Source organism: Danio aesculapii, chromosome 2 (genome assembly GCF_903798145.1).
Source record: "Danio aesculapii chromosome 2, fDanAes4.1, whole genome shotgun sequence".
NCBI lineage: Eukaryota > Metazoa > Chordata > Actinopteri > Cypriniformes > Danionidae > Danio > Danio aesculapii.
The window spans coordinates 5,372,424-5,392,242 of NC_079436.1; the positions used below are offsets into that span (position 1 = coordinate 5,372,424).

The window sequence follows — 19,819 nt, forward strand, 5'->3', positions numbered from 1 at the left end:
CAAAGGAAAATAACTAACACACTTTGTGCTGGACTTTAGACCTGCTTTTAGTTGGTCAATTGCGCAGTCTATTTCAGTTCCTCAAAATAGCAACAGGCCAACAATGTTCCTTAACACACCTCCTTTTTAGACCAGAACACCCATGAGTCCACAAAGTGGTGCAAATGGATTTGCTGTTTAAACAACTTGGCGCAAAACGTGAAAATTAATGTTGCGCTGGTCTGAAAATAGCAACAAATCGCGCCATACACTTCTTGCGCCTTATTGCACCGGGTGTATGATAGGGCCCGAAATCATTATTCATTTACTAAATAAAAATAATAATCCAGCAGGGGCGCCTACAGAACAGCAGGAATAATGGTGTTGTCGTGGTTACTGCAGTAAACAAAGCAGCGTGATCTAGTAGGATTTTGTCTATTTCATAAACTACACAGCATTCTGATATTCATATACTCAAAAAATGACATTTGCTGTTTGTTCAGACTACTTATTTAAAACGATACCAATATTTTGAATTCGATACCACTTCCTGATTTATAATTTTTTCCCAATTCCAGTTTTATTACATTATTTTAAACATAATTTACACACATTTTAACATATATTTTTTCAGTTTGTTCTAGTTTTTAAAGTCAAACTCCTTAAAGCGCAAAGAAGTAAAGCGTAACCAAACAGTAAATCAGTCCAAATAAATTCAATTAGATCCCAGTTAAACACGTTCTTAATCACTTAGCAGTTCTTCTTAATTAATTATAATGTCAGTTTTGTTGAGGAGACAGAGACGCTTGTTGTCATAGCACTGTTAATTAAGTAAAGATATATTCCGGCGAAAATGCATTCAAATTAATTACATTAAAACCAGCAATGTTATTCATTCATTCATTGAATAATCTTCCTTTGGCTTAGTCCCTTATTTATCAGGGGTCGCCACAATGGAATGAACCGTCAAGTATTCCAGCATATGTTTTACGCAGCGGATACCCTTTCAGCCGCAACCCATACACTCTCAATTTCACCACCGTGGTGCCTCTCAGCCATGTTATATGAAAATAAATGCAAATAAGCTGCAAAGTTAAATAGATCAGCCCTAATAATGAATCCAAAGTGTACATTTATTTCCCCCATCATCACATTTTATTGCTATATTTAAATAAATCTGAATTGGGGGATCATATAAACAGTGAATTTATGCGAGTAAAATGTTAAAATGGCTAGCTTTGGATTCACAATATTACATAAAAGTAAAATATTTCATTTTGAAACATTTTATCATCAAGTCTCCGTGAAAAAATTGGCAGGAGGTTGATTTTTATGATGAATCAACTGTTGAACTGCATCCCAAACATCACAAAAACTGCAGAAGACCTACTGGGACCCGCATAAACGCAAGATTCTCATAGAAATCAGTCAAGTTTGGTGAAAGAAAAATCATGGTTTGCGGTTACATTCACTATAGGGGCGTGCTAGAGATCTGCAGAGTGGATGGCAACATCAACAGCCTGAGGTATCCAGATATTTGTGCTGCCCATTACATTACAAACCACAGGAGAGGGCAAATTCTTCAGCAGGATAGCGCTGCTCCTCATACTTCAGCCTCCACATCAAAGTTCCTGAAAGCAAAGAAGGTCAAGGTGCTCCAGGATTGGCCAGCCCAGTCACCAGACATGAACATTATTGAGTATTTCTGGGGTAAGATGAAGGAGGAGGCATTGAAGATGAATCTAAAGAATCTTGATGAACTCTGGGAGTCCTGCAAGAACGCTTTCTTTGCCATTCCAATCCCTCCAATCCTTTGCCTTTCATATAAACCACTTCTGACACTAAATGATGAACTAGAAGTTTTTATTTGCTGTTGTTAAAACTTGAATAGACGACAAGACTTTTGTCAGGTAGTGTAAATGAATGAATTATTTCTAAATAAAGCTACTCCATTCATCTGGTGAAATTATATTCATATCGCATATCTATCGCAATGTCAGATTTTTCCAATATGGTGCAGCAGCCCTATCATAAAGCACTATGTTTGTTCTCGCATAAATGTTCATGGAAATAAATAGACCTAACAGTTACACAATATACCATGACTAAGCCTCATCCACAAAAAAAAAGTCAAAGAGGTGTCCAAAGACGTAGATTTTTGCATCAGGCCACAGATTGCAAGGTTTCGCCTTTCACAAGCAATAATACCACGTTATGCAATTTCCTCTCACCTCCCATAAATGGACATTTCACTGTGACCGGTGGTAAGGATTGCTATGATTGAGATTGACTTGTTGGTGTTGACTGTGGGAGAAAGCACATGACGGGAGAGGAGGCTCACAGTCTTCCCTGATGAGCACATGAGGAGGAGGATCTCCAGGCAACCACGACCACTCACTCTTGAGTCACGCTCCTCTGTGCAAACGCACTATTCAGTCTGGAGCTTTCCTGGGAGACACCTGATACTTCACGGCTATATGCTGCAATCCAAACCGACTCCACAATCCACCTCTGCACACTGTGCCAATGTTCAGTGATAACACACACTGCAATACGCTGCGTTGTGGCAACTCATTAGTAAGAATAACCTTACTTATTTACCTGCAAGATTAAATTTGATGCATCTCAAAACTTCTTTTTCCCCCTGGAAGTTTGATTCATTTCCATATGGGCTGACATTTAACATTTAAAGGGATAGTTCACTCAAAAATGTAAATCACCTCACCTCGCATTCTGCATTAAGCTGCTTTGTGGCAATTTGTAAGTAAGAAAAAATGGTTTACTTGCATGTTTAACTGCATCTCAAAATGTTTTTTTTTTCCCCTGGAAGTTAGGGCTGCTCGATTATGGGAAAAATCATCATCACAATTATTTTGGTCATAATTGTAATCACGATTATTCAAAAGGATTACAATTCAAGTTAATATGATCAGCCCTCCTTTGATTTAAAAAAATAAAATAAATTTAATGCATATTTCCCAAATGATGTTCAACAGAGCAAGAAATTTTTCTCATTATTTCCTGTAATATTTTTTCTTCTGGAGAAAGTCTTATTTGTTTTATTTCAGCTAGAATAAAAGCAGGTTTAAATATTTTGAAACCTATTTTAAGGTCAATATTATTAGCCCCCTTAAGCAATATATTTTTTGATTGTCTGCAGAAGAACCTACTGTTATACAATCACTTGCCTAATTACACTAATTAAGCCTTTGAATTACAGTTTAATCTGAATGCTTGTATTTTGTAAAATATCTAGTTAAATATGTACTATCATCATAGCAAAGATAAAAGAAATCAGTCATTAGAAATGAGTTATTAAAACTATTATGTTTAGAAATGTGTTGAAAAAAAAATCTTCTTCCCATTAAGCAGAAATTGAGGGGGAAAGGGTCGCTAATAATTCAGGAGGGCTAATAAATCTGACTTCAACTGTATTCACCTTATTCTCTGCGGATGAGTGGGCGCAGCCATTTGAATCATTTTGGCTCGAGACTTCCAGTCTCATTCACTTTCATTCATTTTGAAAAGTTAAAAACGTTGTTTTGCTGCTTGGTGTTGTAAACTGATATTTTCTTATTATATTATTCTACTTTGTCTGTATTGTCATGCAAACACTTGTTTGTAGAGTAAGCAGTTTGACCATTTTCTGCCATTTATTATTCCTAGTCATTTCCCCCATAGGCAGCTGAATCGGAAGTTCTAAAACAATCGCAAAAACGAGCGCACTTCCGCATTGAAGAATAAGGTCAATGGCGTTGAAGTCAGAGTTATCAGCCCCCCTGAATTATTAGCCCACCTGTTTATTTTTTCCCCAATTTCTGTTTAACGGAGAGCAGATTTTTACAACACATTTCTAAACACAATAGTTTTAATAACTCATTTCTAATAACTGATTTATTTTATCTTTGCCATGATGACAGTAAATAATATTAGACTAGATATTATTCAAGACACTTCTATACAGCTTACAGTGACATTTAAAGGCTTAACTAGGTTAATTAGGTTAACTAGGCAGGTTAGGGTAATTAGGCAAGTTATTGTATAGCGATGGTTTGTTCTGTAGACTATTAGAAAAAATAATTGCTTAAGGGGGCAAATAATTTTGACCTTAAAATGGTTTAAAAAAAAATTAAAAACTGCTTTTATTCTAGCCTAAATAAAACAAGACTTTCTCCAGAAGAAAAAATATTATCAGACATACTGTCAAAATTGTCTTGCTCTGTTAAACATCATTTGGAAAATATTTAAAAAATAAATAAATAAATAAAAAGGGGGGCTAATAATTCTGACTTCAACTGTATACAATAATATCCAGCTGCAGACCTACACACGTTTCAAGAAACGTAATCCCCGCCACACAATCTAGACTTACTCGTTTAAACCCACGTGAAAAATGTGTTTCAGAAAGTACTTATTAGTAGTAATACATTTTATTATACTGTATACGCACTTACAAATTCTTTTACTTAGCTGTATCTATTGTTAGTAAAATATATTTTTATATTGATGGCAGAGGATCCAAAAAGACATCAATACCATTTACATCCGATATTAACCATTTATAACTCGCCCCGGCCTAGATCGTGTGGTGGGGATTGTGTGTCCTGAAACATGTGTGGGTCTGCAGCTGGATATATCTCGATATATAAAACATTAAATGTGCAATACTTATTAAACACCATACATACAATACAGATTTTTAAAAAAAGTTAAAAACATATCACTTCCGGGTGGTTCATTCCATTGTGGCGACCCCTATTAAATCAGAGAATAAGCTGAAGGATAGTGAGTGAGTGAGATCATTTTCAAGGCACATATATGTGAGCTTTAACTAAATCCAGTATACACTTTTAAATGTAGAATTTCTTGTAGCAATTACATAATATGCCTCAGCTCTACATCTGTCTGAACGCATTAACCAGTAAGATAAGTGCTGTCCTGCTGTTATTACAGTGTGACCGTATGGTAATGTTGTAAAGTGATGCTTTATATTGCCCGTCTAAATCCTCGCACAAGCCGCCGGCTCCAACACTAAAGCAGAATCATCAGAAATGATTTCAACATTCAAATCTGGATGGCTATGACATGCCATTAGGTCAAACATCCCATTTTGCATGATCAGATATATAGTTCAGAAAGCAGCATGAGATCCAACTGTAATCCACTAGTGTTTCTTATGCTGTTCTTTCAATCACCATGAAAATTACAGGGAAACGGCTAGTGTGGGATCATTATAGCGCAATCTGAGATGAATCCAATATGCAAGTAATATGCTGTATCTTTCCAATCAAATAAGGTCTCTAAAAAGGCAAAGACTACAAAGGTTTTTAAGAGCAGTAGATGGGCCAAAGTTGGCCGATGGTAACCTTTGATTTGGCCCACCATTCTATGTGAAAAGAGAGAGAGAAGGAATGGGAAGGTGGTTGGGGCGAATACCTTTGACAGAGATTGACATTTTGATTTTAAAGTTACTTTTGGTTTGTTTGTTTGTTTGTTTGTTTGTTTGTTTGTTTGTTTGTTTGTTTGTTTGTGTTTTATTGCTTAGCTACAAAAAAGCCAACTAAAATTAAAGGTTTGTAAAGGTTAAATGTTGTAAATGAATCAGACTTTTAAAATTTAAATACTGTAAATTGACAGATAGAGAACAATGCACAAGACACCAGCGAGCAAAGGCAGGAGCAACTAAACTTGTGAATAATGTGATTGTTTATGTTTTTTTTACGTTTTATAGGGTTTTAGTAAACATTAGCAAACAAAATTGGAAATTTAATATAATACTGTTTGATATATATATATATATATATATATATATATATATATAAATTAATAAATAAATATGACGCAATATATATATATATAATATATTGAATTATTAGCCCCCTTTTGAATTTCTCTTTCTTTTTTAAATAATTCCCAAATGCTGTTTAACAGAGCAAGGAAATTTTCACAGTATGTCTGATAATATTTTTTTCTTCAGGAGAAAGTCTTACTTGTTTTATTTCGGCTAGAATAAAAACAGTTTTTTAATTTTTTAAACACCATTTTAAGGACAAAAGCCCCTTTATATTTTAAGCTATATATTTTTTCCGATAGTCTACAGAACAAACCATCGTTATACCTAATTACCCTAACTTGTCTAGTTAACCTAATCAATTCAGTTAAGTCTTTAAATGTCACTTATAGAAGTGTCTTGAAAAATATCTAGTCAAATAATATTTACTGTCATCATGGCAAAGACAAAATAAATCAAAATAAAAGTTATTAGAGTTGAGTTATTAACACTATTATGTTTAGAAATGTGTTGAAAAAAAATTTCTCTCCGTTAAACAGAAATTGAGGAAAAGAATAAACAGGGGGGCTAATAATTCTGACTTCAACTGTATGCATGTATGTATGTATGTATATGTATTTTATGTATTTTAAGTATTTTTGTTTTGCACCACTAGTCTAGTGGTCAGTGTGTCGACATACTGTATAACGCAATTGTGCTGTGGGTTCAAATCCCCAACTCGCAGATCTTTTCTGATCCCATCCCTATCTCTTTCCCCAAATTTAATCTGGTTTCTATTGTAATAAAGGCAAAAAATGCTACAAAAAAACAAACTTAATTTAATACCAGTTAAATACCTTAAAAATCCAAAATTTGCATTCAGGATAAGCTTGATACTACTACTTAAAAATCTGTTATTTTACTTTTTTCTGGCATCTGGGGTGCCAGAAAGAAACAGTAAAATAACGGCAGTTAAATAACAGAAATTTACTGTAAAATAGCACATTTCTGTAATTTAACGTCCGCTATTTTACAGTAAATTTCTGTTTTCTGTTCTGTGAAATAATAGATTTTTTTCAAGTGTAGGTCTAAGAGTATTAATTGTTAACAAACAATTGTGAAGATTAATTACAAGTAAAGCAGCAAAATTCCAAGAATTTTTAAATCTGGAAACTTTCTATGGGAATTAATGGGAAATATGAGAATTAACAGGAATATTTGAGAATTAAAGGTAATAATTTACAAAATTGCAGATTAGTCCATAACAGCATATACAGTTAAATATAGTTATAGCAACAATCTCATGCACTCGCGTAGGGGGAGGGGAATTCAAGGTTCTGACAACCAGAGCATATAATAAATATAAGCCAGCACTATTTCTGTATATGTATTAGTTTGCATCCTTATGACCAAGCTAAATGTTCATGTTTGTATGGGTAAAATTCTAATTTGTATGTTGTCCATTTCTAATTACTTCCTGTAAATCCCTAGATGGAAATTGTAGACTTTAAGTTCCTATGGAGAATTTCTGCCCCTTTGAAAGCATAATTACGAGGAATGTGAAACATAAAGCAAGACAACCCACTAAAAGACTTTAAAATGACCAAGAGTTACTGTATGTATATGTATTTCTCTAACTATGTTAACCTTGTATTACAGCAACAGTCAGGCTTTCTTTAGTAAACGCTTCTAATTAGAACTGAATTTAATTAAAAATGAACCGTTCCATTATCAATTTTAAGTATAAAGGTTATAAAACAAACAAACAAAAAAAATCTATTTGCATGACACCACATGTTAGGAACAATGTGTGTTCAGAAATACACTTTAAATGAGAAAAGTGTTCAGTGTGTGCACATCCAAGGAGAAACTTTTGGCAGGCGCTCGATCAAATCAGACTAAACGAAACCATACGTAAACAGAATCAGCACACTGCCACTTTTACTCAAAACACTATTCATTAAGACTACGTTTTAATCATCTAGGTCTTCATTCAATTTACAATACTTGGAGTTAATCATATTCATGTAACATAAGTAAATTAAAGTATTTCAAATGATGTATTAAAATGTGCCTAAAAACATAGGAAGTGTCTGACCATGAGTCATCATATTTGCATAATTCTATTGCTAATTATACAGATAATATAAAAGATGTAGTTAAAATTTTAAATAATTATCCTGTGCATTTCAAAGGTTTTACATTCAAATATTCTCTTCTGAACGAGTGCTTGTTTTGTAACAATGTGAGGATGCAAAATTGGGATGCATAGCTGAAATTGCCATCATTAAATCAATGGATAATGGCAGAGGCAAGGAGCGAAAGAGACTGGAAGCCTACAAAAAAGCCGTCATAACCTACCATGTTTCTTAAGAAACTAAAAATAGAGCCTGTATATTCAGCCAGCGTGTTCTGGAACAAAGGACGATTGACGAAGAAATTAGTATTTATGCAAGCAGCAGTCCAACAGCCAGCATAGACTCCCTCATACATCACTGTCACCCTGCCGTTTTCCCCTCCAGTTTAATCAGACAAACGCTTTAAATCATTTTAAAAAGCCATTACTTACAGATGACCTAAAACAACTTTCCATATTTAAACCAACCGCGTGTTTACAAGTGGGAATTTAAGGCTTTTCTTCATCCAACATGTAGAAGCATCATAATGACTAACATATTACTTTTATATACACTGTAAAGTATATGACAAAAAGTCATGACCACAAATGTTTTTGAGTTACTTTGACGTAATTTACTAAGTTAATCAGGTTTCAAAAAAATTTTTTAGTTTTACAAAGTTTAACGTAATATTTTTAGTCAGTTTTACTGATTTAAGACGACTCAAAGTTAATTTGGTTGAACTACCACATTTAAGGCAGGAAGAATTCGTTTTTTAGAGTGTAGGAGTGGCTGAGGACGATCTGGAGAGAGGTTCTTGCGAACATTCTTGAAGATCTTATAGTATTTTTAGGTTTGAGCTACGAAAACGGTATAGACTAGTGTTGTCACGACACTGGAATTCGATACCAATTGGTACTGAAATTTTAAATACGTCTATTTCCTGCCAACATAGAGTGCTATTGAGTGCGTTCTTAAACAGCGCTGATTTGCCATTGTGTTCACGTGTTCAACAGAAATGACTGTGATTGGCCATGAAGGTCATCAGTTCACCGGACTCACAGCTGTTTACTGAGTGTAACCACAGATATAGGGACACCGGAGCATTTCAAAGTCCCGTCGATCAGCTGGTTTGTCTATAAGCTGACATAGGAGCGATCCGCTGATGAAACGTGGCTTTTAACACTCCAGTGTCCCTGTATCTGTGGTTACACTCAGTTAACAGCGGTGAGTCCGGTGAACTGACGACCTTCACAGCCAATCGCAGTCGTTTCTGTTGAGCATGTGAACACAATGGCAAATCAGTGGAGTTTAAGAACGTGCTCAACAGCGCTCAAATCTTGGCGGAAAATGGACGTTTTTAAAATTTCAGTATAAATTGGTCCCGAATTCCAGTATCGTGACAACCTTAGTATAGACTTAAAAAATAAGGCTCTATTAGATATTGTTTTTACTAACATGCTAATGAACAATAATTGTACTACAGTATTTATTGATCTCTGTTAATTATTAATGCAATATTCGTCCTCCAAAAATGGCCCAAAACTGCATTTTCGGTTATCAAATTACTGTATAGGTAGGCTATTCAGTTCTGACTTAGGCTACTATAATTTTATTCATGTACTGGCCCTATTTAAATACACTCTCTCAAATCTTTCAAATGTCAGTCAAATGACATCTCAACCACTAAGCAGTTGGGAGGTTAATCCATTAAAGTTTCCATCCCCAGAAGTGATAACCCATTGTTGCAATGTGCTAAATTTACAGTTGAAGTCAGAATTATTAGCCCCCCCTTAGATTTTTTTTCTTTTCTTTTTTAAATATTTCCCAAATTATGTTTAACAGAGCAAGGAAATTTTGACAGTATGTCTGATAATATTTTTTCTTCTGGAGAAAGTCTTACTTGTTTTATTTCGGCTAGAATAAAAGCAGTTTTTAATTTTTTAAAAACCATTTTAAGGTCAAGATTATTAGCCCCTTTAAGCTATATTTTGTTCGATAGTCTACAGAACAAACCATCATTATACAATAACTTGCCTAATTACCCTAACCTGCCTAGTTAACCTAATTAACCTAGTTAAGGCTTTAAATGTCACTTTAAGCTGTATAGAAGTGTCTTGAAAAATATCTAGTCAAATATTATTTACTGTCATCATGACAAAGATAAGTTATTAAAACTATTATGTTTAGAAATGTGTTGAAAAAAATCTTCTCTCCGTTAAACAGAAATTGGGGAAAAAATAAACGGGGGCTAATAATTCTGACTCATAGTCATAGCCATAAATGCAATTGTACTACTACTTGGCATAATTTATTTTGGTGTTTCGGTTTTTGGCCTTGGGTCTCTTTTTTTCCGTTTTTGGTTTCGGCCAAGAATTTTCCTTTCGGTGCATTCCTATTGTTAATTTTAATTTATGGACATAAAGTTGTTTATTGTTAGTCGATGTAAACTTGCAATGGATTAACCAATGATATTAACCATGAATGTTTTTTTTATGATGCAGTAATTTTTGAACTATGATTAATAAATGTCAAGGAGCTGCGCATCGATGGATTTGCTCTTCAGTGTTTGGACTTTCAGCAGTGAAAATTAAACCACACTGAACTAAACTGAACTCCAACTCTGAAAACTGACACTGTTTCAATTTACTAGAACTTCTGTGTTAAGCTGCTTTGACACAATCTACATTGTAAAAACGCTACAGAAATAAACATGAATTGAATTGAAACTGAATTGAAAATGGTGCACTAGTATTGTTCATTATTCATTCATGTTAGGGCTGCAAGATATTGGAAAAATTGGACATTGCGATTTTTGTTTTTCTGCAAAATTGCGATATGAATACAATTTCACCAGATGACTTTAATAGTTCTGTTTGGTAAGACTTCAAGTACAGAAATGAAATAATCAAATGTAAAATAGCACTGCATAGTCTTCATTAAATAAATAATTTAATACCTTTTTAATAAAGTTACAAATGGTACAAATTCTTGTGCCTGAAAGTTTTAAACTTTCTTGATATGCTCATACAAGTCTTAAAAAACACATGTAAATGATAAACATTTGCTCCAATATGGTAAAAATCTCCAATGACTGTGATCAACTGTAAAATTAAACCACACTGAACTGAACTAAACTGAATTTCAACTCTGAAAACTTGGCTGACACAGTTTTAAGTTACTAGAACTTCTATCTTAAGCTGCTTTGACAATCTACATTGTAAAAGTGCAATAGAAATAAACATAAATTGAATTGAATCAACTATAACTCCAATTCAACATTGCAGATCCTGCGATGTGACTATTGTGGATGCACATATTGTGAAATCAATTCTAAAATGATATATTGTGCAGCCCTAGTTTACGTTAGCAAATATAATAGCATTAACTAATGAAACCTTATTGTAAAGTGTGACCACGAATGCGTTGTTTTAGAGAACTCTAACCCCTTTTTAATCATACACAGTGAATTCCAATTGTTTCTCAATCCCAAGCAGAGCAGATGACATGTAATCCTATGGGCTGTACATCAAGGATTTGAGAAATTAACACTACGGTTTATAGTGGCATAATACGCCATACGGCACCATAGAGGCAGTAATCATGCCAGAGGCCAAAAAGGCATGGTTAAACACTGCTTATTACAATGATTTCATTGAGTGACCACATAATCATTTTAATTATGCTGCCATAGGCTTGACAGAGAAAAAAAAGATATATAGAAACATACAGTATAAAAACATGACACTGAATAAAATTTATTTACCTTCTGCTATTCAAAAATAACAGTTCAACCTGCTGTTTTCATTCGCACAATACCAAACAATTCACTTTTTTTTCTCACACATGAGCTTCTGTAAGTGTTTACTGAGGAGGTTCTTGAGCTCTGTTAATGCCCGAGCCAACGTATTACTGTGACACATTCTCACAGCCCAAGCAGGCTTTACCCTGAGCTGATACAACAAAATGTGTGCATTCTCTATCAGAGAGAGTGATTACTGTGGAGCAGAGTGTTAACTACAGTCAGAGCGGAGATAAGCCAATGACTGATTAAAAGAGAAAGAGCCCCAACAGCCTTAATACCAGCAGCCACTTCTACAGTTGTTTAGAAGTTATCATTAATTACCTTTGGAAAGTTTTGACAAGTTGTGATGTAGTGAATCTGATCTAGAACTATTAAAAATTGATTTTTTAATAAGTAGAGTAAGACTTTAGAATGAGGTTGCATTAGTTAATGTATTTACCAACATAAACGAACAATGAATTATTATTACAGTACATATTCATCTATGTTAATGTTAAAGTCAATTATGCGGTAAATGATTACCTATAGTAACTATGATTGAAAAATGCTGTACAAGTACTTTTCCTCATTATTTTATGTTTGTAAATAAATTATGATAAAGTGTGAGGGTAATTAGCTTATATAAGATCATATTAATAAGAATTATACTAGCGCATCAGGTACTTTTGAGAGCTGATTGGTCATGGGAACCCAACACAATCTCACGGCAATTCGTAACTTTTTGATTTAGTGGCTAATTCGTATAAATTCGTACGATCTAATTCGTACAATGTAGTATGATTTGCTCATCCCCCAATGACGATTGGGTTTAGGGGTGGGGTTAGGTGCCACGCCTCCTTTTAAAAAAATAAAAAATAAAAAATAAAAAAAATAAAAATCGCACAATTTCTTACGACTGAACTTGCACGAATTCGTACAAATTAGCCACTAAATTGACAAAACGTAAAATACTTACGTTTTCTTGTGAGATCAGGCTGGGGAACCAGGTCTGACCTGGGTCATGCCCTGATCCTACATCCCTTTCTACACTTCCTATCCATTTAGTCAAACACAAACAAGTAAAAGCCTAAAAGAAAGAACTTAATTAAAACACCTTCCCCTATTCCTTTTAAATTGTCTAAAGAATGACAAGCTGTTGGTTTATAGGAAACGAGTCTGGCCTGGGTCATGCCCTGATCCTATTTACATTTCTACACTTGATCATTCTATAAATTTAGTCAAACACAAACAAGTTAAAGCCTAAAAGAAAGAATTTAATTATCACACTTTTCTCTAAAGCCCTTAAAGCAGGGCTATTCAACTGGCGGCCCGCAGCAATTTATTCCGGCCCTCCAAATAGTGACCAAGACATCAAAAATAAATTTAGTTCAGTTGAAAACGGCCGCTATAGTTATGAAGTGACGTGCATCTGTTTAATACAGCACGAGCTGCAGTTAAAAGCTGCACACAGCGAGAGTCACCTAACATTAAGCGAGTGGTGCGAGCAGCTGAAAACATTTGGATCCTTAATCGTAAAGGCTTTTCAAAGCAGTGTTTCTGTTGCACAGAATGAAACTGCTGCAACTAAACAAAGTTATGCCACCTGTGCGCTAGTTTAAAGTTCCGAGCTTATAAAGCAAGGCTAATACGCACACACACTGAATTGACTATAGCAGCGTGCTATTCACATATCGCGTCTTTTCAGCGCGAATTATGAATATATGTCAATATGTACGCGCAAACGGAGCTATACGTTCTCGCCTTCCAGACGCACCAAAGAAAAAACATCTCACACGGTAGCGGTGAGAGTTGAGCATGGCTTTCAGTGCAATGTAAACAAAAGATATGTTAGACTAATTATTACAAATGACTAAAATGATTATGTATGTATGAACGCAGATGATAACAACAGTTCATATAAATGCTTAGCTAATATAAAGCTTAAATTTACAGTGGACTTGATAACCGTGAAACCATGATTATTCTTCAGACTATAATCGTCCAACAAAAATCTATAATTCCTGCATCCCTAATTGTTATCAAGTTCAAAACATAACATATGAATGTGTCTGAATGTAGAAGAAGCCTACTTAAGCAATGCACTGCTTTTGTTGTGCTTTAAAATACAGCATTTGAATGTTTGTAAAAAAAAAAAGAAAAAAAAAAGGCACATTAAACAATGCAGTGATATATTATATAGTTTCAAAATACAATATATTTACATTTCAATGTATAAAAATACAACATTTTTACACATTAAAATAATACACATTAAGCTCCTTAATGTCTTAAGGAGCAAAAATACAGCAAATGGGCTCTTATATACTGATGTGTCATCACTCATGTTTCAAGTCATATCTCTCCAGCCCCTCATTTGGGATGCTTTTCATGAACTGCCCCTATTACAAAGCCCTGCCTTAAAGTGTCTAAAGAAAGACAAGCTGTTGGTTCATGGGAACCAAGTTTGGCCTGGGTCATGCCCTAAACCGATACTTAGCTTTCTAGCTTTCTACACTTGACCATCACATAAATTTAGTCAAACACAAAAAGTAAAAGCCCAAAAGAAAGAACCTAATTGTCGCAACCTAACCTAAATGGTGTAAGATAAGACAAAAAGGTAATAAATATGGTGTATGCCAACTCTCTTACATCTCATCTCATCAACTTTCTTAATTATGTGTGCCTTAAAAGAAAGTAAGTCCATGAACGTGTTACATTATGCCAGATCTCTCTGCAAGAATACATCTACTTTTGGAGATCTCAAAGAGAGCTCTTATCTCATCAAGTTGATTGAATGTGCCTTAGGAGTTCCAACTGGCAGCAGTACCGAGCATTTTGGCTGCGACTCTTGGCTACACCTGGATGAAAAGCTGGACAGACTCTCACAGACTGTCCTGTCCTGTGAATTAAGCAAACTTGAGAAGCAGCTCCACCACCCACCTTGCATCCGAACATGAGTGAGATGGTGCTGTTGGTGCAGGCCACTTTGCAATGGCACAGCATGGGCGAGAAGCAGTCCAACTTCTTGATGCTGGGAGACATTTTCTCGCCGCTGTGGCAGCTGAGCCGCTCAGCCAGCGAAGAGCCGGAGACTCGCCGGCGCGAGCGATACTTGCTCCTGCCTCTCCGGCCACCTCCTGCTCCTCCACCACCACCTCCTCCTCCTCCTGCCCCTCCACTGCTGCTGCTGCTGCCCGCTCTCACCATCCACCCTCATTCCTCGTCTCACTCCATCACGCCAGGGAAGGGACAGCCAGTCTGCTTCCTTCATCCAGCGAGTTTGTCCACACGCCCCCTTCTCCTTCACCACTGCTCCAGTCTTCCTCAGTGCCTTTCGTCTTCTGCTTCACTGGCTTGCGAGATCCGTCTCTCAGCCTTTCACAGCTGTGAGTCACGGTGGAGATGTTTACACGGAGGCCTCATGCCGAGTGCATGCATCCGTGAACAAACCGCTTTCGGGACCTTTTGGTCATCGCCAATAAGACACCACACAACTGCAGCGTTCCCCCAAAAGGGAAGGTGAAGAATGCCACAGTTTGAACAACGCAGCTAGTTGTGAGGAGAACGCGGGAAGAGGAGGAGAGCTGTGAGGGGAGGGAGGGAGGGATAAAGCTGTTGCAGCGCGTGGGGTTTGTCACATGGACACCAAGTTGGGTTGAGTCTCTCTCTCTGTCTCATCCTCGGCGTGGGTGCTCTACGTCACCCAATACATTGAGGGGAAGGCAAAAAAATAAAAAGCCAAGGCAGTAACAGTGAGATGGAGAGGAACAGCAAATGAACATCCTCAGGGAGCACAGCCTCGCATGGAGGAGGAGGAGGAGCGATGTTAGAGTGACTTACAGCACGTTTGCACAGTGGAGAGAAAAGGGGGAGGGGAGCGTCGAGTCTGGCCAATAAGATGACGGAATGTCATTGGCAGCTGACTGGACAGTGGATGTGACCTTCTGAGAATGGTTCCATTTCTTGATGGAATCCCTACGGTGGAGAGAGTGAGCTGGCAGAAAGATGCTTAAGCTTAATTTCTCCATTACTTATGATTTGATTAGGCCGTCCATGAAATGGTCACACAGGACAAACCGCTCGGGTCACTGGTTATTAAGGGGCAGGGATGTTGGGGGAGGGTCGGCAATGACAAAGATCTCTGCCGTGACTTTGCTTCAGGAAAATTTTAAATCAGCAGTCAAGCTAAGAGGGATGTGGCAAAATGCTGCCATACTCACTAATCTAATCCTTACCGCTAATAAGATCCTGTTCTCACACTGCGTGCACATGCATCTGCTATAATTTGCCAGTGAAGCAATCCTCAAGGCCATATAATATTATACGTTTTGGACATTTTATTTACTTCTCTCATGCTGACCTACATACTGTGCAAAAGTCAAAGACTCTGAGCCAGTAGTACTACTAACGCCAATTACCCCTATTTTACGTATGTTACTTGGGTTGTCAGTGTGCCTCACTGTCCAAAGTGTGACTCAGATCCTGCCGTTCTCGTAATGTATGCGTCACTCAGCGTGCAACACGACTAACACTGGCTAAGTCCATTCAAGGATCATCGAATGCTTGCATGCAGCATCACAAAAACGTTTACGACACAACTGTCATGAATCTGAGAGGGGGAAAGAGTCTAAAAGAGTGGTGTTTAGTTTCTTTACCTATCAAATAGGCATAACTTCAAATTAGAGCAAGGCGATATGGCAAAAATGCAGTCTCGATGATTATTTCCCATATTGAACGATAACGATATACATTTCAATATCCGTTGTTAATGCTTCCAAATGAGTTAATGAGTACCCCAACAATGACTGAAGCCACAAAAATTAAAGGTCCATTAAAATGATTAACATATTTTGGGTCGATAAATTCAGTGGCCAAAAATTTGGCACATCTCTAATATCAACACACTTTCAGATTCCCATTGTTGCACATTTCTGCTGTGTGATTGGCTCTTAGATCAATATAGAGTAAAAAAAGTCAAGAGCTTATCATTGTTATTGACAAATTTATTGCGATTCCACATAATATCGTTTATCGGCTCAGTCTGATATTTCAAATAGCAGCGTAATTTAGAAGAGAATGCTGTTGAAGCTTAGTTTAGCTCTTTTAATTGTTAACAGCTCAAAGGGAGCTAACACAGAGCAGGACAGCAAATTACTAGAGCTCCTCGACTCCCAATAGGTAGAAGAAAGGTTGCATGACATCCTGATCTGAGAAATTGTGAACACTTTATAATGCTGACTGTGGTTCCAAGTGTACAGTTTATTGGTTTCTGTTTTGAGTACATTTATAAAGTTTCCCCCTATAATGGCTAATAAAAGTATCACTGAAAGCCCTGAAATAGCTTGTAGTGTAACTATTAGGTCACTTTTGTTGTTGTCTTGTGTGAATATGAAACAGACCTTAACATTTGATGCTATAATTTTAATTGGGCATCTGTGGTGGATGAATTATAGCTACGAATTTCGGCTTGCACAGATATTTGACACCATTTCTGGCTTACACAGCTGGTTACCGTGATCAAAATTGGTCACACTGTTTTGATGCTAGGGGAGGGGGTTCACTGCAAACAATTGCACTAATTAATTTCATGGCTCCAGCCTCTAATGAGCATAAACACTTCTTGTGAAACCTAATTTAGCAAAATTCTCACTTCTACCTCAACACTGTGACACAGCGGGCTTAATATTCACACTCAATTAAAGGCAATTTATTCCTAATCAGCATCCTATTTTCGAACAGTAAGACACATCACCTAACGAATCAAGGATTTGTCTTAATTGCAAACCTTCAACTGAAAATGTTGAAGAGGGAGGCAGAAAAGTGGGTTGCCTGAAATAAATGCACATAGCTCCACCATGTGGACTAAACGTATAGCTCACAAATCTAATACTATGAGTTTAGTGTTTGCCGACACTCCATCTACTGCGATCACACTGGAATCCATTAATCAGATGGCATTAAGAACTTCCATGTAAATTTAAGCACTGATCTGCCCTCCTTGTTTGATGACTACTACAGTACTATTTAAATTACATACTAAAATACACCTTTGTAAGATCATGTACAATGCTTCCTTTAACCTCTGCATCACTGAATTGTATACTGTTATTTAGGCTTTTAAGCATGTAATGCCAAAAAACAACAGGAGAGGGAAGCAGATGGATTACAAAAGCCATAACAACGGTGTCCATGGCCAAACTAACAAGCAGCAGAATTGAGGTCAAGTTAAAAGTCCAACTATGAACTGAGTCAACTCAACACACACAGTTAAACAAGCAAGTCAATGGTTGACCTCTAGAAAGTAAAGTGAAGTACTATTAAAGACCACCAAGAGTAAATTAAATCATAATACCAAATAAAAGAAACAAACCTAGTGACATTTTTACTTTAAAAACAACCAATTAGCTTCCGTAAAGGTTTTACTGTTAAAGATTATTTGTTATACTGTTAAACTAAAAACGATTCAGACGCCTAGATTTTGGTAACGTATAGAAAATAGTACTAAGACATGACAAACTGTGTAAAATAACTTATTTAAAAAGGTTCACGCTTAGCCTCGATGTCAGCCTGTAGTCTCTGCTGTCAACCAAGTTGGTGTAAAGTTCTTATTGGTTTTAAGTTGACTGTATCAAGATTTTTTGGGTAAAATTTGTCACAGTTAATTTATTTTGCTACCCTTATAACGTATGGCTGTGCAATTAATCGAAAATTCAGTTTCGATTTCGATTTAGGCTTTTAACGATTATGAAAAAGCATTAATCGAGATAAACGATTAATGCGTCATACACTGCAGTTGTACACATTTGTTGCTCTGCAAAGCTCAATTTGAATCTACCCCAGATTAATAAAAGGACTAAGCCGAAAAGAAAATTAACGTATAATGAACGAATGTATAAAGCAAAATCTATATCATATGCAACAAAGTCAACCGCAGTTTTGTCCATGCTGTTTGAGCTAATATTTCAGAGCATTTTTGTCCTGACAGTAGGAATGCACAATATCTTGTGGTCAGCAACAATACTCTGTGGCGTTTACACGATGATCAATTGGTACTAATGAGCCCAAAGTGTACCAAGAAACTGGTTTGCCCACGCCATTACTCCACCCCCACCAGCCTAAACCATTGACACAAAGCAGGATGGATCCATGCTTTCATGTTGATACCAAAGTCTTCTGCTGCTGTTGCCCATCCACCCCAAGGAGGGACATGTTGTGCATTCAGAAATGCTCTTCTGCAGACCTCGGTTGTAACGAGTGGTTATTTGAGTTACTGTTGCCTTTCTATGACCTGGAAACAGTCTGGCCATTCTCCTCTGACCACTGGCCTCACCAAGGCATTTGAGCTCACAGAACTGCCGCTCACTGGATATTGTCTCTTTTTCTGACCATTCTCTGTAAACCCTAGCGATGTTTGGGTGTGAAAATCCCAGTAGATCAGCAGTTTCTGAAATACTCAGACCAGCCCGTCTGACACCAACAACTATGCCACGTTCAAAGTCACTTAAATCACCTTTCTTCCCCATCCTGATGCTCAGTTTGAACTGCAGCAGATCGTCTTGACCATGTCTACATGCCTAAATGCATTGAGTTTCTGCCATGTGATTGGCTGATTAGAAATTTGCGGCCGGTGAGTGTATACATCTCAAAATAAAAAAATATTGCAATGTTAGATCTTTTTTATATCGTGCAGCCCTACCTGACAGTACAGCAACACCAAAAAGAGTTTGAACTGGAGTATGCAGATAGTAAGCATGGCTCTCAATTCAATCTAACACTAAACTTACACTCCTCCTTACACTGGCTGCTTGTTAAGTTTCGTATTGAATTTAAAATATTGCTTCTTACCTATAAAGCTTTAAATAATCGAGCTCCTGTTTATCTAACCAACCTCCTGTCTTGCTACAATCCAACTCGCTCCTTAAGATCTCAAAACTCAGGGCTTCTGGTGCATCCTTAATACATACTGTACACACAAATCATTGAGAAAATCCCTACAATATTTACTGCTACTGGCTAGGATGTTTGATAGGGAGTGACAGATCCCATGACTGTTCTCACAATGAATCTGTTTGTGAGCATTGAAATAGTTTCTGTGGAGGTTTGCACTGTTCAGGTCACATGAGAAGACTCAATCCTCCAATTCAGAATCCCAAGATACACAACTGTCCT

General features: G+C 36.5%; 1 protein-coding gene across 17 annotated transcripts in view; it reads right to left on the reverse strand.

The window, feature by feature from the left end:
- dlg1b (discs large MAGUK scaffold protein 1b) overlaps positions 1-19,819 on the reverse strand; it is a 185,212-nt gene that overhangs the window by 106,092 nt on the left and 59,301 nt on the right. The window contains exon 1 of one of the 17 annotated variants that reach the window (XM_056471369.1): positions 14,591-15,159. The exons of 15 other annotated variants lie outside the window; for them this stretch is intronic. In XM_056471369.1, coding sequence (XP_056327344.1) covers positions 14,591-14,857 — 267 coding nt within the window. In that variant the 5' untranslated portion in view covers positions 14,858-15,159. Of the gene's footprint in view, positions 1-14,590; positions 15,160-19,819 lie in introns of those variants that run through there. One more of the 17 variants, XM_056471420.1, reaches the window with a different exon arrangement.